At 56.0% G+C, this 21,731-nt stretch overlaps 1 protein-coding gene across 7 annotated transcripts in view; it reads right to left on the bottom strand.

Moving 5' to 3' along the window:
- PTPRN2 (protein tyrosine phosphatase receptor type N2) overlaps positions 1-21,731 on the bottom strand; it is an 822,826-nt gene that overhangs the window by 78,105 nt on the left and 722,990 nt on the right. For 6 of the 7 annotated variants that reach the window (XM_078059815.1, XM_078059811.1, XM_078059813.1 and 3 more), the window contains one exon: positions 13,139-13,333. The exons of the other annotated variant lie outside the window; for it this stretch is intronic. In XM_078059815.1, the coding sequence (XP_077915941.1) occupies positions 13,139-13,333 (195 nt within the window). The remainder of the gene's footprint in view (positions 1-13,138; positions 13,334-21,731) is intronic. 7 annotated transcript variants of the gene reach the window in all.

The raw sequence follows: 21,731 nt of genomic DNA on the forward strand, positions 1-21,731 counted from the left end.
GGCTGGGCTGGAAGCCGCGGAGAGCCAGTCGCCGTGCCCTGGGTGGTGGGAAACACTGCACTAGCACCTGCTGACCCGGGGGCCCCCGCCGGGACCGTACGCTGCATCGCGAGCCGACCCGGGGGCCCCCGCCGGGACCGTACGCTGCATCGCGAGCTGCTTCCCACATGACACACAACAATTCCATGAAAGATCCACAAATTGGAGCAGAACGATAGGATCAGCGCATTAAAATATATTTTTTATCTTTTAAAGACAAACCAAGAAGACGTTAGGTTTGAGAAAACAAGACTTTTGAGGAACGGAAAGAGAACACATCTGTGCCCCGTAACACCACCTGCCTGTGCTCCTCGGGCACCACGCGGGGTGGGGGGCAGCTCAGAGTTTCTGAAGAACCAGCACAGAGCCCCATGTCCCACCTGTCTGCCATCAGCGTGTGGGTCTAGCGTGACCTGAAGCCCAGAACACACGTGGCGTTTGCCACAGGCCCTAAAAGGGACCATCCCTCCCACAGCAAGCTTCCCGGGCTTCTAGAAACCCGAACACGGCCTTTCCCCTGTTCATAGCGACACTGGACTCTAACCAGATGGTGCTATAAACTTAGTATTTTAGTCTGTGCCATCAGCTCAGTGGGAAAAATCAGGACAAAGAAATCAATGTAAGGTACATTTTAGGTGCTCCCAATAGGCCAATTATTTTACTCCTTATAGCCTCTCCACCACTGCCATGGAGCCTGGCGCAGCCTCGGTGGTCAACAAATATTTGTCGTATGAATCTCTCTTGAGAGTGCGCGACAGTTCCGCGTCTCCACCTCAGGGCCCTGGTTGTCTGAGGCTGGGCCTGCATGGGGGACGCCTGAGCTGGAGGTAACCGAGCCACGGCAGCGTCGCCAACGGACTCCTCCTGGACGAATGGATACCGGTGCTCCATTTAACAGTTTTCTTTTAACAATATTTACTATTTACAATCTTAACTCACATGAGCATTCAGAAGTGGGGAAAGGCAGATTTCTATACTATTAAGCAAATTCCTGTTTCTTTTAGAATATTCTCATATATTTTAATTTTTTCAGCTTTGGCTCCTTTCTCTGGCTAGCTTACAGACTCTCTCACCTTTGCTGGGATATTTGGGAATATTGCATAATCCATTCCTGGAATGCATGAGCAGTTCTGGATCCTATAAAATATTCATTCACCTTCAAAAATATTTGCACCCTGCTGTAAAAACGGGGACAAATGCATACGGAGTCACAGAAAGTAGCTGTTTTAATGGCACATGCTTTCCTCAAACCTCTCTTTCCGCTAAAACATTTTCTTCAAAATTATTTTCATAAGAAAGATTAACAATTTCAACATTAGCTGCTAATCCCCTTTCATTTAAAACTCTGCTGATAAAATTCTTTGCTTGTCATTCAAATAGTAAGTAATAATTATAGATTTGAGGCTTCCATCTCTGGCTTCATTAATGGTAAATTGCATGCAAGTCTGAAGCATAAGTCCGCTTTGATACATCTCAAAATGCAATTTCCACGGCTTCCCTGGGCTATGTACAATTAATTATACAGTTAATAAGGGAAATATGTTAATGAAAGGAACATTATTCATCCAGACCACCTGCCTTTACCAAATATCTTTTGTGTGTTTCTCTTCTTTTTGTAATTTTGGTCTACAGACAGTAACAACAACCAGCAATCCCTCCCCCCCCCAACTGACAACGTGGTGATTTTAAATATCTGTCTGCTCGTCGGCAGCTCCTTTAATTAACACAAGTCTAAAGAAAAGATAATTCAGCTTTATGATATTTCTACTAACTTCTGCTTTTTAAGAGTTTAAAATGTCTACCCATGGCATTTTGAACTCTCAAAACAACTGTTTTCTAAGCAAGAACCTATTCCTAAGGAGTCTTAACTTCCACCAACGACACGCTGGGAGTCAGAAGGAACTTCGTGAAGACGACAGGACCGCGGCGGTCCCCCCGTTCTCTCCTCCCCCGTTTTAAGTCTCTGTGTTCGGCAATAAGTAAATCATTCCATCTGTAAAATCCAAGTTTGACTACAGTTTAGCGCAGACGCTGATGTTAACTTTTACAAAGGAAGTTCACATTTCTGAGACTTTAATGTGGAATAGAAGTCAGAACAGTTTAACTGGAAAAGGAAGCGTCTGACAAAGCTATGTTTCTACTTATTTTTTTAGATACTTCAACAATATGAAAGAATGTGTTTGCAAATAGTTGTACAACCAATTTCCATGGATATAAATTAATACACAGTCTTTATTAAATGAGAAAATCAGAATTTGATTTTAGCTGCAACCATGTCCCTTTGACATACGAAAAATACTTAAAGCTGCAAGTTACTGAGAAATTCCATTCACGTACAAAATTCAGCAGGAAACCAAGGCTGGATTCCAAAGAGCGGACAGGAAAGGTGCGGATACAAGAGGAAACAAGTCATGAAATGCAGTTCTAGGATAAACAAACCCTGAGAAGGCCTTCTGTTAACAAATTCGAGTAGAAAAACAGGGTCTCCCAAATAAGCAGCATTCCCGACAGCTGCGGCAGGCCGCCACCACGTCTATGCCGGCCGCGCGGGTGCCCGAGGCCGCCACCACGTCTATGTCGGCATCCGTAACGCAAGCGGTGCTGGTTTCTTGGAGCGCTGCAGAAGCAGGTCTTGCAGAGCTGTGTCCCCGCGCTGCGTGGCAGCAGATTTGCACGTTGCATGGCCGTCCACCCACCCTCCCGAACGGACGGTCAACTACGCAATTCCCGCAGCCAGTTCCACGTCAGGACTACAGGGGCTGATTCTCTCCAGGGCCCACCAGCACTGCCTTCAGCGGCCGGACAGGAGCAGGCCAGGAGGAGACCGTTGTCACAGACGGCCGCAGGGGTCTGAGGGGAGACCCCCGGCCAGGAGGCGGCGGGGCCGGGTGCCTCCAGGGTCGACAGCCCCCCGTGGCAAAGCAGCATTGGGCGCCCCGTACCCACACCGAGGACCTGCCGTGACCTCCTGAAGAAGTGCTCGGGAGGAACAGTGCGTCCCAGCGGGCGCCGCGAGGGCATCTTCTCTCCCAGGGCCCGGATGGGAAATGCTGGATCCTGCAGCAGCACGTTATTAGGACACGCTTGCAGAAATTCTCAGAGCGCTCCTGGATCCAGAACGTCCTTGAGTTTTAATTTCCTAGAACCAACAGGCTACATGCTGTGAGCAATAAACAGGAACGGGGAATAGCCCACGGCGAAAATGCCAGAAAACGTCTTCCCCTCTTGCTCCGGGTGGGTGGGGGGAGACCCGAGTGTCCAGCTGCAATGTGGCGGGGACCGCGCGACAGCGGGGCTCAGCCGTCAGCCTCCACAGCCGGGAGCTGGCGGGCCAGATTCTTCATTCAGTGCCTTCGAAATGAGGAGTTCGAAGGAGAAAAGAGAACTGAGTTGACCTGTCGAAAATTATCTTCACTTTTCAGGGTGAAAAGTTAGAGATAAGACTATCAAATGTATTTTTAATCTTGTCCCCGCTCAACTGCCAATCCGACTGTGGACTGCCCGCGGCACACGCCCACGAGTTCTCAAGGTTTGATGGGTGAAGTGAGAGTGCGCTGTCAGGTGCCACACCACCCGCTCTCCTGGCCCCTCGAGCCAGCCACGGAGCCCGGAGCCACGCCTGCCGACAGCTGCCTTTATCGTCACCGTGACAGGGGTGCCGTCCGGGACTCCTCCGCGGCCGCTCGCCCTTGGCCCTGGGGGTCCAAGGCTCCGGGCGGTGCACACCCACCAACGGCTTACTTTGGACGCACAGTGTGCGAGCACTTCCTGAAGCAGGCGACCCCCTTCGCCTGCAGACGGAAGGGGGAGTGTGGGAACAGTCTGGATGACATCACCGCCTGGCGCTCTTTGACAAGAGCCTGCCACCGTTACATGTCTTCCTCGTGGTGCAGAACATGAAGCTGGCTCTCAGATGCGACTGTCAAGGCGGTGTGAGAGCAAACGTCAAAGCACCGTTTCCCTGCATTCCCTTTGTTTAACTTGCTTTAAGTCTTATGTTCCCAGAGACACGAGACCTGAAGAGCCTCCCCTATGAGACATGTAAAATGCTGGATAAATGGCACAGTCAGCTTTTCATAAGATGAAGGGAAATCCTCAGAAATCCAGAATGAAGAGGAGGGTGAAGTGGTTAGCTCATGACCTGAAGGCACGCCAGCCCTTGAGAGAGGGCAAGGCGTACAATTTCCTGTACCTCAGACCCAGGGTCCTGGCTTTTGCTGCCCACATGGGGTCTTGGGGGCAACCCTGCCAGGTGGAAGGTAAGGAGGTGGATGTGGGAGCCCCCCCAAACCAGGACCCTGGGAAGACCCCATTCCCAGGGAAAGGGCTTGCTCATGCAACAAGAAAGCATGTCTGTTTCCACATGGATTTAGAATGGGAAGGCATTTGGACCACAGGCCTCATCTAGACTGAGGCTCAAATTTACAATATGTGGGTGGTCTAAAAATATCCAGGTGAAGAACTGATACAAAGATCGTCCCAGTTTAATGGGAGCCTAGATTGTCTGGCAAAGTGACCCCAGAACCTCTCTCAAGTTAAACACCCTCAATATGGTCTCACAAAATTCTGAAAGATGGAAGTTACCGAACCCACCAGACAACAAACTCCCCTAAGCAACTCAGCAAACACATCAAAAGCAGGATCAGATTCAGAAGAACCTAGATGACAGAAGCATTAGGCAGAAACAATCAAATAATGCATTTACAATGATTGAAGATATTGCAGTGGGACCAAAGACAGAAGAACAATATGGCAGGCAGATTCAAAAAAGAATAAAGAGATCAACCGCAAATGAAAAAGAGGCTCCTTGTAATTATCAATGTGATGGGTGATCACATATTGATTAGACGCTGCTGAAGAGAAACTGTGCAAACTGGACGACGATGCTGAAGAGAAACTGTGCAAAGTGGGCAACAGACCCGAGGGAGTCCCCTGGAATGCGGGGAGAAGGGGCGACAAGAAGACATGTGGAAGACACGTGGAAGAAACGTGGAAGAGACGTGAGGGCCATGGGAGCACACATGCCCCGGATGCTTCCACGAGAGCAGAGAGCACAGATGGTCATGTGTCAGTTGTTAATGGTTTGTCCTTTCTGAGGACCCATGCACAACTGGGATTCTCCAACGGAGGAATACACTAAAGCTGGAGCGAAAGTAAGAATAAAAGAGGTCTGCACCCAGACTGGGCCCAGGAAGATCCTAGAACAACAAAGGGGTAGGACTCAGGAAGAAAGTGGGAAGACCCGCAAAGGCAGCCCCTGGGCCAGTCACAAACTGCCTTCTCAACAGCTACAGCATCAAAGACAACAGGATTTTTAAAGGAATGAGAAAACGTTAACTAGACTTGGACCGTTGGCTAATCTGTTATGCAAGTGTGAGGATTAATTAAGAACATTCCCCAGCTTGTTTGCCACAGATACTCTCACTTTCTAGCGAACAAACACAAGCAAGTGAACAAGTGAATGTTGCTCTTCCTGTTTTCAAGAAACCACAGCAGTCACGTAAGGATCAAGCACAAGTCTGCACGCGGGTGCTCAGCCTGGCTGGTACGCGGTCCGGGTTTACGTACTGACTTCCTACTTGTCCTCCATAGATTCCAGCCCCGGGGACTGACTCAGGGCTCCCAGGAGCTGTGCTGTTGCCCGCTCTGTCTCCCGCCACCCCAAACAGCCACTCCTCCTTGACCACGACTGTGCCCAGTAACCCGTGGGGCCCGCTCCCCTCCTCAGTCTCCCCCTGCCACCCCACGCCTTCACAAAGGATGAAGAAGTCTTCCAGCAAAAGAGCGCAATTTGGCATTTGGCCGTGTCCAGTGTTTTCTAGATGTTCACCCCTCTTCACTTCAAATAGATTGTACATTTCTCGGGGGCAAAACACTAATCATCTACTTCACTTGGGCACTTCAGACAGTTTTTATCCAACACCTGCTATGTCCAAGAGCTGTGCTCAATGCTAAGGACACAAAGATGAGCAAACTCAACGGATGCTTGTTCGTGTATGGATTACTTGTGGAACCACAGGTTTGATGCAACTCCAAAAACTACTTTTTAGATGGTGTTAATTTTTCACAGTAACTTGTACATACACAATCACATCACTCCATCCTGGGCATGGAATAATCCTGCTTCCATGCATTCCCTCAAGCACCGTCTGCAAATCTGGGAGGTGTAGGGGTAACTGCATAGGCCAGACGGACGTGCATCTCTTCTTGGCTCGTCCTGTCAGGTTGATTTGAGGGAAGCCCCAGGAGGTTGCTGGGCACTCAGAAAGTGTTTCCTGTTCACATATATGTGAATGAACATGCTCCATGCGCTGTTTTGGGCATTGATTTCAATTTCTTCCCCTCATAAACGTTAACTCATAGACCTACTAACTACCAAATGTAGTGTTTGATATTTAATTTAATTCAACAAATATAACTGGACACCTGACTTTACTTACTCGGCTTTACCCAATTTACTCACTACAGGAAGGTCTAACAAGCAGGGAGAATGTTCTAGCATCATCCTAGCATTTTAAACAGTAAAGCAGATTTTTAACAATAACACGGCAAATCACACCACCCCATCAAAAAAATAATAAATCCATGCCTCCCAATAAATACTGAACAACAGAAACGACACTCTTTGCCTTGTGTCAAAACCATGCTAACGACAGTCGTCCATGTCCCAGCTGCCTAAGGCACCTCCAGGTGCCTGCAGAGCTGCCTTCTCCCGGAGTAACAGCGATGGGCCGGAGGCTTGGCTCGGAAAAGGAAACGTGAGCCATGCCTGGAAGGAGGAGGCTCCGTGAATGGTTTAGCAGCCACTCCTGGTCCTGGCACAGCTCTGGGGGTGCAGAGCCTGGCATGGGCAGTAGTCCTGATTGCTCAGCCCCTGCAGTGCATGGGGGACATGACAGAAACGGGGAAGACTGAGGCCTGTCATCTGCTTCAAGCTACAGAAGACACGGGGTAGTTCAAACACGAGCACTTGTCACGGGCTCATTGCGTCGCCTGCCTTCCTGCGTAGAAGCCCCAACCCCCAGGACTCAGGGCATCACTGTATTTGCAGAGGGGGTCTCAGGGAGGTAGTGAAGGTAAAATGAGGTCACGAGGATGGGCCCTGACCTGGTATGACGGGTGTCCTGATGAGAGAAGTTCAGGAACATGCAGAGGGACAGCCGTGTGAGGACACAGGGGGGAAGACAGCTGTCCCCAAGCGAGCGAGAGCGGCCCTGCCCACGCCTGGATCTAAGACCTCCAGCCTCCAGGATGTGAGGAAGAACAGCTCTGCTGTTTCAGCCCCCAGGACAGGTCCCCCGAGGTCCAATGACCCTGCAGCAGCCAGGCACTCGTGCTTCCAGGCCACTCTTCTCACTGATGTCACTGGGCAGGTTATTTTTAGAAACTGAAACGATGCGCCTTGCTTGGCTCACAACACTGGTGTGTCATTCCCACGCACAGGAGACACACGTCCTGAGGCACGGAGCCTGCTGCCTTCCAACTTGCGGGCGCCAATCTCGGTCACGGGTAACTTTTCAGGGGGTTCTCCTTTGTTGTTCTTACGCAAACTTTATCCATATCAGTCAATAGCAGTGCCTCTCTCACGGCGGGGTGGGGGGGGCGGGGGGAGGCGCTCCTCGGCCGCACAGAGAAAAGACGAGAGTCACTTGGTTTCCTTACGGTGTCGAGGGCGGTACGCTCTTGTTGCTGTCCGTGGTTCGCGCTGTGTAAATGTGCAGAACTCGCCCTTGGCGGGCTTCAGAAGCTGGTGGCCCTGCAGCCCTTGAGGGACACTTCTGAGGCCATTCTTGGAAGGAAGGATAAATAGCTCCCAAATGTAGGAAAAGTCGCTCAATCTTATGCACAAGAGAAATGTAAACAAAAACTGCCTTAAAATAGCATTTTCCACATACCAGTGGCAAAGATGAAGGGTGGCCAGTACCCAGGGCTGAGGAGGGTCTGGGGACACAGGCATCATTTTCTACATAGTTGGTGGGAGTGTCAGTTACTCAAACATTTTGGCAGGAAGTTTGCTTATACCTCTCAAAATAAAGGAAAGGCATCCTCCTCTAGGGTCTTCTAGAAATTTAGCCTACAATTATTTTCACATATGCTGTTTGAAGTGGCAAAATTTGAAAATTGCGTAAATCACCCTGAGCAGTATAAAATAAATAAGTTATAGTACATGGAATAACAGAAAAACATGGGTCTGTGAAGATGAGCAGAGTTGAGTCATGGATGCTCCCATGGAGCCATGTCTCAGGCACCGTGTCAGGTGAAGGACGGTGTTCGGTTCTGAGTAGCTACTACTTATCTGTCACAAAAAAACCTACAATAGTGTTGGCTCTGGGGGAGGGGCCGGTCCCCTCACCGTGAGGATGGCCGCCACGGTGCCGTGGGCGCTCGCCCGGCCTCAGAGAGCAGGGCCAGGGAAGGAACGCCACGGAACTGTGTCCTTTCAGAAAGACTAGGACGTACTGGTTTTCAGGATGAAGGTGCCCAAGGCCACGCCAGCAGCCCCGTGGGCTCCCGCTCCGCCACGCCAGCCCAGCGTCCGAGCCTCTCCAGCCAGCCTTCCTAGGTGAGCAATGACTCGTGCCATCCAAATATGAAGGAGCATTAAGCCGAGGAGGCTGGTGGGACAGGAATGGTCAGAGGAGCTGCCACTCAAAGTGCAAACGTTGGAAGTCAAGGCTCCGGAATGAATGTGGGGCACGCAGGAGGCGGGTGCTGGTGGTGAGGTGGGCGCGGCGGGGCTCTGCCAGCACCTGGGCCACCCCCACGGCGGACACGACGTTCTCTGCCCCGCGCAAGCCTTCTGCAGCCCGCGGTCCCCAAACCTCCTGCTGCAGCTCGTTCCCTCTGTTTTCGATGACACGCGGCCTTTCTGCCTTCTTCCCGGTGCTGGGACATTCATTCTCACAGCGCTCGTCCTGTGGTCTTTGTCTGTGAAGTGGGCACACATCAGTTCCCACTGCATGGCTTCTGGACAGTGGCTGTTACACAAACGGTCAGTGATGCTCATTCCTGCCTCATCGTCTCCAAGGATAAAGGGGATGCAAGGGTCACAGTCCTTACCTTCGACATGGACGCAGATGTATTTTTAAGAGGCTATTCAGCACTGTTTTCCTGAATTAGATTCTCTATTCCTTACGTCATAATGGAGACAGCATTAAGCCAGCTTCTTCCCAATGTCCACACTCCCTGAACTCAGGAGAGAAGTGGAGGAGAGTGCTGTGGATGGGGCAGACGTGCCCTCACGGCTGCTCGCGGCTCCTCCCTCTGCATGTGCTCTCACACCTGCTTCACGGCAGGCTCGTGGCCATCAGTGACTCTCAGGACAGTGACCTGCTCTCGGCATCTACAAAGCAGCCACGCTCAACTTCTGAGGCAAATGTGATATGGAAACAGACCTCTTTAAAAACTAAATTCAAAGGTGATTCTTGACCTTACCCACAGCATTCCGCCCTCACATACTCAAGACGTGACAACGTTTCTAACAGTTTCATAAGGTCAGCTTCACGGGGTCCCGTGTTCTTGGAGTTCTGCACTTAGCCCTGATCCAACGCCACCAAGCCCCCATGCAAACACTTCTCCAGAAACCTGCCGGGTTCCTGAGGCAGGTGCCCCCTCATGGTCCTGCTCCCAGCTGTCCCGTGCCTCTTGCAAATGCACGGCGTCCCCACTCCCCACCCGGCCCTGCGCTCCCCACAGCTCCAGGACCATGTCCGACCCAGATCCACTGCCCTCTCCCTCTGCTCACTGAAGGGTGGGGTCCATGAACCTGGCCTCCCAGGACCCCGTTCTCGAGTGGACCCCTCGGGGTCCCAGCAGGGCAGCTCTGATGCCCCGGGTCTGCGCAGGAAGACCAGCTCCTGGGAGGGGCCAGAGAAATCCTTCGTGGTTCCCTGCCCCGGCCTCTCCTCTCACATCCTGACCCCGCGGTGTCTCCAGGCCTTGGTCAACACATGCTCCCCTGAGTCACTTCTCGGGGGGTTGTCCACCAACCCCGGGCCCCTTGACCAGGGGTATTAGTCAGGCCCTCCCCTCGGGCATGTGGGGCTCAGCCTCTTCCCCATGAAGGCTGCCCGGGAATGAGTGCCTAGTGTCATCAGTGGTGTCACCATGGAGTAATGGCCTGCGACCCCCACTCCTGACCCCCCATCAGCAAAGTCCTTCTTCCATGCAAAGCCCTGGGCCACTTGTTTCCTCTCTGAGGGTCCTGTTGCTTGCTGGGTGGAGCACTTATTTCTAGAATTCTATTCCTATAGCTTCCAGGCAGGAGATCACAGCGCCTTGCACACGTAGCCCAGGACTCTACTGTGGAGAGTGACCAGATCCAAGGAGGCTGGAGTCTGAGGGCTCCGCCCCCAGATGAGCTTCACCCTAGGTCAACCTGCTTTCCAGGTCAGCCCCGTCCCCAGGTTCTAGATCAGCCCCGCCCCCCAGGTCAGCTCCACTGTAGGTCAGCCCTGCCCCCAGGTTCTAGATCAGCCCCGCCCCCAGGTCAGCTCCACTGTTGGTCAGCCCCGCCCCAGGTTCTAGATCAGCCCCGCCCCCCCAGGTCAGCTCCACTGTAGGTCAGCCCCGTCCCCAGGTTCTAGATCAGCCCCACCCCCAGGTCAGCTCCACTGTAGGTCAGGCTCGCTCCCAGGTTCTAGATCAGCCCTGCCCCCAGGTTCTAGATCAGCCCTGCCCCCAGGTCAGCTCCACTGTTGGTCAGCCCCACCCCCAGGTTCTAGATCAGCCCTGCCCCCAGGTCAGCTCCACTGTAGGTCAGCCCCGCCCCAGGTTCTAGATCAGCCCTGCCCCCAGGTCAGCTCCACTGTAGGTCAGCCCCGCCCCAGGTTCTAGATCAGCCCTGCCCCCAGGTCAGCTCCACTGTAGGTCAGCCCCGCCCCAGGTTCTAGATCAGCCCCGCCCCGAGGTCAGCTCCACTGTAGGTCAGCCCCGCCCCCAGGTTCTAGATCAGCCCTGCTTCCAGGTCAGCCGCTCCTGCCAGTACTGTGGCGTGAGGGGTCAACATTTGGCTATTTAACTTCCCATGCCACTGATTGCTTCAAACACGCTCTCCATCCTCTGCTGAAGACAGCGCTCCCATCTTGCACCCTGGCCGCGGTAACTCGGCCAACTCCCTCCTGACTTTGTGGGGTGCTCCTTGCTTCCGCCCTGTTGTCCAGAGGTAAACAGCCTTGCCGTGGATTCCATCACACCCGTAAGTTCAGACGTTGCATCTGCACGGCACACTCGTGGAGCAGCTGGTTCCTGGGATGTGCCTGGACCTCGCATAATTTATCTGATGGTCTTTGAATCCTTAGCATGTAGTTCAGGAAGATCATCATGTAGCTGTCTGATAAACATGAAAGTTTCCTCAAGGAGGGTCGGGCTGATGATCACCCAAGAATTATCTTCCTTGTCGCCTTAATGAATTAGAAGGTCAGGCATTCCGGCACGTTCTGAGGTTGTGACATGCGCAGGTTTCTACGGGCTGCGCTACGGAGGGAGGGGGCCCTTTGTGAACCAGTAAGGAGAGTGCCACTTCCTGCTGCCCGGACTCCGTTCTAACCACGGCATGCTCCGTGCCTGCCCCGTGAGAATGGACTAGTGTCAGGGCCTAAAAGATGAGTCCCTTAGTGGGTGAGAGTTTTTGTAAAAATGCTGAGTTGTTCGCTTATGCTGTGTGGCTCCAGGCCTCTGGGCTCTGCACCAGCGGAAGTGCTTGGGATGAAGATAAGCATGGCGTGGACAGAGCTCCTGAGCCCGTCTGTCATGTGGGGTCAGAGGACAGAGTCAGGACTCCTGCACGAGCAGAAAGTGCTCAGAGCCGCCCCCCGCACGCACACGCAGGTCGACTGTGCACAGGCCGTGAGAGCAGAGGCCGGGGCAGGGAACCGTGAAGGAATTCTCTGGCGGCCGTGGTGTGGGAACGTGGGAAGGGGCAGGTGGACGTGGCGAGACGGTGCGAGCTCAGAACAGGGAAGGGGCCTCACCAGATTCCCACGCTGCTGTGGCTCCTGGATCTTGGGCTCCAGCCTCCAGGAAGATAGGAAGCACGTTTCTGCTGTTAAAGCCGCCAGTTTGCGGTGGTTCCTTATGGCGGCCTAAGTGGACTAAGCCGCTGGGGACTGTGGTCCAATTTCACCAGCTTATATTGTCGGTAAATAAACATATAAGGAAACTTTCCACAAAAAAATAAATGTTTAAAGACCACAAACACGACCCTTGGAGCCTGTCCCACATTGACACTTGGGACACAGACTGGACGGGAATGTTGCCGCCGCGTCACGGAGCCGTGAGATGGGCTCTGCCTGCCATCCCCGAACACTCTGTCTCCAGGAGAGTCACGGCCAACGGCCTGCTGCTTTAGCTCTGCAAGCACAAAGCAGCGGACGCGTGCGGCCTGAGGGTCCAGGAGCACGGTGTTCTTCTGCCTTCAGGAGACAGCAGTAAACAGGGCGAATTATGAACGTCTCTCTTAGTAAAATCAGACATCAAGCACGCATCGCGGGGCAGCACACCGCCCCTCCACGCGCGGCCCTCCGAGGACGACACTGGGTCTGGGGAAGACAGGACCAGGAGCCGGACAGGCAGGAGCAAGTGTCTACGGCAGGGCCCCCCCAGAAGCGCTCTGAGCCCCCACCTCTGCCCCCGTCACCGTTAAGTAGAAGCAGCAAGTGAGGGACATCTGACTCCCCAAACCACGCCGCGTGATCCGCAATGGAGGGAAGACGCCACGACGGTCCCCTGGTCGGGGCTGAACGATGGCAGTGCACACGGCAGGCGCTCGCCGACGCGCGTTCCACCAGTGAAAACAGAGTGCCCGGGGCAGAATCCCTCGCGTGGTCAGCCACGTGTGTGGGTGCACATGCTCACCTCACTTAACCGGCAGGACGGAGTCGGCGGCGCCCTGACGCTGGGCTTTCACCCTGCCGGTCAGCTGCCCGACCAGGTCGGCCTTGGTGGCCGGCACGTTGTGGCTGGGTGTGCGGCGGGAATCCCGGGGACGCGTGTGTGGGTGGGAGGGGCGCTGTGAGTGCCCCCTCCCCACCCTGCTCTCGCTCCCCTCCCACAGACGGTCTGAGCCGTGATTCCCGACGGAGAGGACCTCGGGCCTTACCAGGACCATGTGGCCGGTGGAGATGTCCATGTTGGACTGCGCGGGCTCCTCGGACCAGGACGACGTGCTGCTCCGTGCGGATGGGCTGGGCATCGGCCCGTCGCTGAGCTGGGACGACACGCTGTTGATGCGGGACGCGTGCGGGGCCTCCGGGCGCTCGGACGTGCGCACAGCCATGCGCTGCCGGCACAGCTCCTGGCAGACAGCGAGGGCAGGTTAGTGCCGCCCCCACGGCCTCGGCCTCACCCCCAGCCCTGCCCGACCCGAGAGCCAAGGGGCAGACGGGGTCCGCCCCGAGGCCATGCGCGCACGCGCACACGCACACGGATATCCCACACGTACACGGGTACACAACACGCACACACAGAGACCACACACATACATGGGTGTACACGCAGCCACACAGATACACACGTGTATACACGCATAGTGCGGACACAGACACACAAACACGCAGATTCGGGGCAAAGGGCACTGGATCCGCCGTGTGGTGACGCCGGACTATCCTGGAACAACGCAACGTGCAGGCTGAGCCAGCCGACTTCCCTTCCTTTCTAGAACACCGGTCACGGTGGGAGGGCCAGGGTTTTCACCGTGCTCTGAAACTGGTACCAGGCTCAGGTGTTCGGGAAAAAAAAAACCATCTCTTTTTGTTTCTTCCCTTTTTTCCCCAAACAACACCCAAACTGATGAGAGCTCACATGAGAGAGGACAGATAAAAATCACATGGAAAAAGAAAGTATGTGGTTTAATGGAAAAGGATTTGCTTCTCTGCCCAGACCCGCAAAGACAAAGTCTCTAGACTTAAAGGAAAACCTCAGCATGACAGCCGAACAGAGCTGCTGTTGGGTCCCTACAGGGTCCTGGCCGACCCCGCGCAGGGCGGTGGTGTTTGAACACGCAGGTGGGGGCGGCGCTCAGAAGCAAGGGACCCCGGTGTCGCCGTGTACTAGCTCCTGGCTGTCACCGGAGAGTCAGCCGGGACCCCCCAACTTCTCACTGGCAAAATACCTGCATCCTGAGCTGATGAAATCCAGCCTTTTGCCCCTGAAATGATCACTGTAACCTGAGCCACCAAAATAAAATGATAGCAAGAAAAACTCCGTAAGAGACTCTGAGCCAAGAGAGGAAATAAAAATGCATTCACGGGGAAAGATGCTGGCGAGCTGCACGGCTGTCGGGTGTTCCTCCCTTCCCCGGGGGTGGCACCCAGGGAGGGCTGCCCCCCGCTGTCCCCACCAGCTCAGCGCACCCCAGGGCACTGGCTAAAGCCCTGCGGAACCCTAACACGCGTTCCTTATCCTTCACGCAGCTGCCCTTCTCCTTGGTGTTAAAGACCTTCCTCAGGCATCTGCCACCATAGAGAAAAGACCCCTCTCTCAGCGCAGCTCCCCTGGGAGGCACGGCTCTCGCGCCTGGAGCCAGACGGTGCGTACCGCCTGGCACAGGTCCACGGAGGGGCCCCTCTGCCCGCCAGAGCAGTGGGTCTCATGGAGCAGGGCTGCGGGCATCCTGAAGAGACAGGTGAACTTTACACAAAGGGCCGCCTTGCGGGCCATGGAAGGGAAAAGGGAGAAAGCCAGGCTGCACTTCTGCTGGGCCCCCACCGTCCTCAGGGTTTGCCAGCTCACGCACGGTGTTCAGACAACGGGTTTGTTTAAAAAACCCAGCCAGATTTGCTCAAAATCTTAAAAACAAACAAACCAACCAACCCCAGACACGGTGGGTAATTCTAACCAGGTACGTGGTACTAGTAACCACTTCTTTCCCCTGGATGCACGTGGGATGTTACTTGATTTTGGAGAAAGCATACCAAATGACGTTTCTGCACCAACTGCTATGGTTTCACATAGTTCATCTGCAAGAATAAATAGTAACTCCAGCCGAAGCATAAAGATAACTCCGGCATCGGCCAGGAGAGCGCAGAATGTGTCCTCCGGGAAGGAGCGCCTTTGGGGAGGAAGGTTTGGGATGGTTGAGATTTAGTCACTAAGAAGCAAACGTCACACCAGCGAGGGTCACACCAGCTAGGTGACCGCCCTGCGACTGTGTGTGGGGGATGGGAGGATGGCCACAAGCCCCGGATTCCCGTTCTTCCCTCTGCCGGTGGAGGGGAGTGCGTACGGCGGGCCCCCATGCAAGGTCTCGGAGCCCGAGTGTGTCCACTTGAAAAATGGAAGCACCAGTCTCGTTACTGTAAGACAACCATGTGGTGCCCGCTACAGAGAAAGTCATCAGCAGATATTAGCGCAATAAAATTAAAATTCTCTAAACCAGAACAAACTCTCAGGGGCTCGGCGAGTTCAAAGGTATTTCCAAAGAAAGCTCAGCATTTTGGAGTTGAAGAGGCAGCAATCGTCCACGCAGCCCTCCTTGTCTGGCAGGTGACGTCGTGGCTGACCGGACGCGCTGCGGGGCCCCATGGGGCTGCGACCTGGGCCGAGCGCTCCGCAGCGTGACTCAGTGCTGGCGCTCCTTGTAGGTCTTTCTTTAGAAAAATGAAATTCTTAAAAACAGAAGGAAGGTTCCAAGAAGAAACAGTCTCCAGCCTGTATCCAGCGGCAGCGCACAGCCCCCTTCCCCAGGCACCTTGCACAACCCCCTTCCCCAGGCACCTTGCACAGCCCCCTTCCCCAGGCACCTTGCACAGCCCCCTTCCCCAGGCACCTTGCACAACCCCCTTCCCCAGGCACCTTGCACAACCCCCTTCCCCAGGCACCTTGCACAACCCCCTTCCCCAGGCACCTTGGTTCAGAGTGGCCCCCCGAGAGTGGCCGTCGCCTGAGTGTGGCCTAGAGAGAGGGCACCGCGTGGGGAGGGCCCCTCACCTGCAGAGCTGGAGCGCCGAGTCGAGGAGGCCCACGGCCTCCACAGAGAGGCCAGGCCTCTTCCGTCACACCCTTACATACCGGTAAAGGTAGGCGCCCCTGCTCGGGCGGACCTTGGCGTCGGACTGACTGCTATCCCGTTTCTGCATAATGAGCATACGAGCCGCTGAGACAAGGACTGTCTGGAGGCAGAAGTGATGACGGGTTTACTGACAGGAGGGTTAGGTTGGAAGTGGGTTCTTGGGTTTGAAGTCACTGTGCATTTGAGGCCTGTGAGGCCCCTGCCTCTGTGGGCGGCTGCCCGCAGCTCTCTTTCCCGCCTTTCCCAGCCAGGGTGCTGTTCTGGGCTTTCCGAGGGCCGGGAGGCAGCCGGATGCCAGGGAGACGTGCACAGCGGGGTCTTCAGGGCTGTCCTAGCAGAGACTCCGCCTAGAAACCGGGGCTCAGGAGACCCGCGCTGTGACACATTTGCCCTTTCCTTCTCCTTGGATTCCAGGAAATCACTCCCCTGTTCCAGCACCTGAGGGACAATGCCTCACTCCGGTCCTGATTCGGCACCTACGGGCTGTGTGACCGCGGACAAAGCACCTAGCCTCTCTGAGTCCCAGTTTCCTCATCTGTGAAACCAAGCCCGTGGTCCTGGGAGGACTGAGGAAGATCACGGGCTCAGAACTCGCCCTCAGCACCGCCTGGCCCATGACTAGCGAGTGCTAAGCCGCTCAGCTCTGGCTACGCGCACGAATCAGTCCCAGGCGCCAGGAAGGACTGCGGAGTAGGACCAGCAGGGCCCCGAGCCCCCCGCACTCGTGGCCCAGCCCAGAGCTCCCACGACGTCTGTAGGGTGTTTCGGGGGGATGGGAGCTGGCGGGCGGGGGCCTCCGGGGTGAGGCGCTGCAGATATGCCGGGGTCGTCTGGAGGGGACGGAGTCAGCGGCAGGAGTGAGGGAGAAGAGGGGCCCCGTGGTCGTGCTCTGTCGGGGTCAGCTTCCTGGGAGCGCGCGGTGGAGCGCCGGCCGTCTGTCTGTCTGGTCGGCAGTGCAGTTGTTGGCGTGGTTTCCTGCGCAGTCGAGGCTCCGAGGGAAGCTGCCATTCACAGCCCACCCGTGCCCACCGGCTTCCCACGCGTCCAAAGAGAATTTCACCTGCCATTTGCGCCTCCCTGTGGCCGGGCCGCTGCTGAGGCACGAGCTCGCGTGACTGAGGTTCCTACGGGACCAGCCCCCCATCTCAGGGTCTGCTCTGGCAGCTTCTGTTGGGCTGGGGCCTGAAGGAGCAGCCGTCCTGTGACCCTGGGCAAGCTGCGTGCCTTCTCCCGCCTCATCTTCCTAATCTGAGACGCGGGAAGGAACGGCGGGCAGGCCCCACGTCGCAGGGTGGCTGCAGGTCGTCTCACTAACACAAGCCTCAGGCTCACGACGAGATGAGGGTGCCGGGAGCGCACGGCCCCTGCTCCGCGGACTGTGGGGGGCAAGCCCCGGCCCTCGGGGTCTCCCTCCAGGCCGGACACAACGAGGCCATGCCCGTCCGTCTGGGACAAAACCAGAGGCTCCTCCTGGAAACGCCCACCGGGAGGGGACACACACCAGCTCGCCGCCTCTTGGGGGACCCCGACTGTGAGCCCCCACGGGTGGAAACTGCATCCTCCTCTCTGCCCTGCTGCCCTCTCTGAGGAACCACCAGAGGTCCCTTTAATTAGTGCTTTCGGTTAATTATGGTTTGTAAAGAAATAATAGAAATCCTGTATTCTGACCTGTCTCTGTGTTATTACTTTAAAATTGAAATTTCCTGAGAACAATCAAACTTCTTTTTAAAAGACAAGATGCAGACTGCAACCTGACCCAGTTGTGGTCTGGTCAGAGTCAGGCGCAGGGTCAGGGTCAGGGTCGGGCGCAGGGTCGGGGTCAGGGTCGGGCGCAGGGTCAGGGTCAGGGTCGGGCGCAGGGTCAGGGTCAGGTCGGGCGCAGGGTCAGGGTCAGGGTCAGGGTCGGGCGCAGGGTCAGGGTCAGGGTCGGGCGCAGGGTCAGGGTCAGAGTCGGGCGCAGGGTCAGGGTCAGGGTCAGGCGCAGGGTCAGGGTCAGGCGCAGGGTCAGGTCGGGCGCAGGGTCGGGCGCAGGGTCAGGTCGGGCGCAGGGTCAGGGTCAGGGTCGGGCGCAGGGTCAGGGTCGGGCGCAGGGTCAGGGACAGGGTCGGGCGCAGGGTCGGGTGCAGGGTCGGGCGCAGGGTCAGGGTCGGGCGCAGGGTCAGGGTCGGGCGCAGGGTCAGGGTCAGGGTCAGGTCGGGCACAGGGTCAGGGTCGGGCGCAGGGTCAGGGTCGGGCGCAGGGTCAGGGTCGGGCGCAGGGTCGGGTTCGGGCTCAGGGTCAGGCGCAGGGTCAGAGTCAGGTGCAGGGTCAGGGTCAGGGTCAGGCGCAGGGTCAGGGTCAGGGTCGGGCGCAGGGTCAGGTCGGGCGCAGGGTCCGGTGCAGGGTCGGGCGCAGGGTCAGGTGTAGGGTCAGGGTCCTGTGCTGTGCCCACCCTCTCAGCAGAGCTGTCTGGGGAGAGGGAGAGCCTCTGCCCTCCCCCCAGACCAGAAAGTTCCACTGGTCTCTAGGCAACACCACACCCTTCATGTAAAAGTCTCATCTACACCTAAAAAGGCAGTCGCAGTCCACAAAGAGACATGTGGAGGTGCGACCCCTCTGCCCCCTTAGGGGATGGGGTGGGCATAAACTTAGAATGTAATTTGAAGTTTGTAGCATTAGTTCCCGTTACCTGGAAATGCAATCAGACCCCAGCGCTCCCTGCCTTTCCTGCCCTGCGTTTACCGTCTGGCTTGTGGGGGGGCCCATGCAGGACAGAGCAGACTCGGTCCGCCATGACAAACACCGCGTCACCGAGCAACAGTCTGTGACATACAGGGCCGTGGCCACCCACGGGGAGCGTTTCACTTGAGCGAAAGCTCGACAGACAACACAGGCATGCTCCGGAAGGACTTGGAGGCCGGCCCAGGGCTGCCTGAAATTTCTCTGATTTATAATCCTGGCAGCAAGCAAAACGGGGATCCCCAACACCTGCAACGCAGGTCCCCGTGGCCGGGTTATGGATGCCGTGAAAGCAGATGCAGGCCCATCGGGGGGGGGGCATTCGCCACGAGGGTGTGAACCCAGTCAAATTATGACACCCCTAACCCTGGAGGCCAGGACCTCCTCGGGGACCCCCGCACATCCTGTGCAGGGCAGGCCTTGTCCTGAACACCGCAGAGATCTTTCCCAAATGTATCTTCACTTGGCTGGAGAAGGATGTGCCGTGACTTCCAGCCCCTCATTAAAAACTAAAAATCTTATCAGGTCGAAGACCCAGACCAACCCCACTTTAATTTTTTAAAATTACGATCAGGGTAGCACCACATTAATGAAAATGGCATTCAGCTTGACCACCTCGAGTTTATAAGACAATTACCATCTTCGTGTCGTGATTCATGGGATTCAACCACCAAGAGGCAGTTAATTACGAAGGAAGAAGAAAGGCGGGTCTCATCAAATGGATCTTTTAGTCACAGACCCACACGTGGGGTCAACCAGCCAGTCACATTAGCCCCTTCAAATGGCTCCCTAGTCGGCCGCCCTCGCTCGGCCCACTTACGCGGCCGGAAGATGCCGAGCACTCGAGAGCCACACCTACTCGGGGCCTCTCCCGCCCCCGAGAGAGCTCACTGCGGGTTCATGACTCACTCCCCCGGGGAGCTTCACCTAGTCGCTTTCCTTTTCTCACCCAAGGGGAAGAAAACGCCAATACAGGTGTGAATTAGAGATTTGTTCTCCAGAGAGCAAAAGGGAAGTCGCTTACTGAGACTGTCCTGCTCTGGGGACAGGTTTCCCGTCTTTCTGGAGAGACCGGCCGTCTCCGCATCTCTGCTCTGCCCCTTAGTCGGCCCCCCACCCCGCCACCAGGTGTGAAGAACGTCCTCGAGGAAAACAGATGCAGACCATTTCACGTTCCCGAGGAGAAGGTGCACGCACAATAATGAGACGACAACAGGGTGTCGCAGGTGACCTCCCCACGGCAGCTGTCCACGGCCAACGAGCACACGTCCAGACCACCAGTGTCTCAGGGAAAACCCCATGGCGGGAAGAGAAATCCATCGGTGGTGGAGAACACAGGCCCAAGACAGACCCCAGTCCGCGTGAAGACGCGTCGCAGACGTGACCGGGGGGCCGAAGGCAACGGCTGCAGGCCCAGACCGGGTAGTCTGAGTCCCGCTCCGCCCCTGCTGGCTGCATGGCTGGGACGAGGTGCCCGACTCTCCCTGTGTCCCAGTTCGGTGACCGCGCAGCGTTGGCAGGGCAGATTCCAGGCGCGGATGCGGATGAGGCCCTGAGCACTGCGCTGGCCCGTCCCAGCCGCCAGGCTGCAGGGCTCCCTCGTACCTGGGCGCCGAGGGGGTTGCACAGCCGGCAGGGCAAGTCAGGACACCAGGCCAGGCCCCCCTGCCTGGACGCTGCCCCTGCCGGACCACGGCACCACGGGCCACGTGGAACCTAGTTGACGACGGACCGCCGTCTTCAGCGAGGGGACTCTCCCCACCCTTCCCATAGCAACCAGAGTAACAGGATTTCTAAAAAAGAAAACAACAGTGTTTTCAGGCCCCTAAACTTTAAGGGTTCGATCACAAAGTAGACACGTGAAGCTTGTGCCACGCTATTTAAAATACCCTTCATTTGTCAAGAAAGGCAAAAACATGAGTGGCTGCACCCAGGTGTCCACAAACTCTCCAAGGAAATTCAAAGCGTCAGTCTCTGTGCGGCGTGGGACGGCCTCCAGGGTGTCCAGAGCCCGCCGCCCACGGCCCCCGCCGGCCCCCACCCCCAGGCCCCGGGGCAGGACCCCTCTGAGCAGAGCCAGCCCAGAGAGCTCCACGTTCTCAGGGCACAGGACTGCTTGCCACGTCTCGAGCCCACAGCCACCACCTCCCGTAAAGCCGAGGCCCTGGGGTATCTCTGCAGAGCCTCAGAGTATTTCGTACTTCTTTGTAACACAATTTGCAAAAAAATAAGTTGAATAGGATTCTGGGGGCAGAAATCCATCCACACACATAATAATGCAAATGTCTCACTTCTCAAAAATCTTTATCTGATGGGGGAAAATTGCAGAGAGTGGGAATCGCTCTGAGAGAAAAGACCTGTCATTCCCAAATTCTGCCAAAAGAAAGACCAAGACGACAAAGGCTTAAGAAAAACCGCTTTGTACCTTTCAAGGAACAATCGGGACAAAGCAGCGCACTGCCTAAGTGTGTCCACAAAGGGCGGCTGGAGTTCTAGGGTTCTTTGGAGAGCATAATTTGTGGTAACAGGGCAGAACTGAGGGGTACCGCACAAAGCCGCCGGAGCAGGAGGGGCGGCTCATTAGGGTGGGCCGGGGAGGGAGAAAGGCCAATTACTTTCCAGGCTGCATAAAACACTGAGCGAGCACACTGAAAAGGAGCCGGCCCTCTCTGGGGAGGGACCCCGTCTCCAGCTCAGAGGGCACCACAGAATCCCACCAATAGAGCACAAACAATGGCGTACAAAGCACCCACAGGGCGGCCTGGCCGGGGACGGCCGGCGGACGGGGCGGCGGCGAGCTGCCCGTGTAACGCGGAGGCCGGGGAGCTCACCGTGCGGGGAGGTCTTTATCACAGACCCCCCCCGACGCAGAAGTGAACACAGGGGGAACCCAGAAGGGCACCCGAGATCCTAACGGAGACTCTCTGCCTGTGGCGGGGACAACAGGCGGGTTTATTTCCTTTTT

Source organism: Halichoerus grypus, chromosome 12 (assembly GCF_964656455.1).
Source record: "Halichoerus grypus chromosome 12, mHalGry1.hap1.1, whole genome shotgun sequence".
Taxonomy (NCBI): domain Eukaryota; kingdom Metazoa; phylum Chordata; class Mammalia; order Carnivora; family Phocidae; genus Halichoerus; species Halichoerus grypus.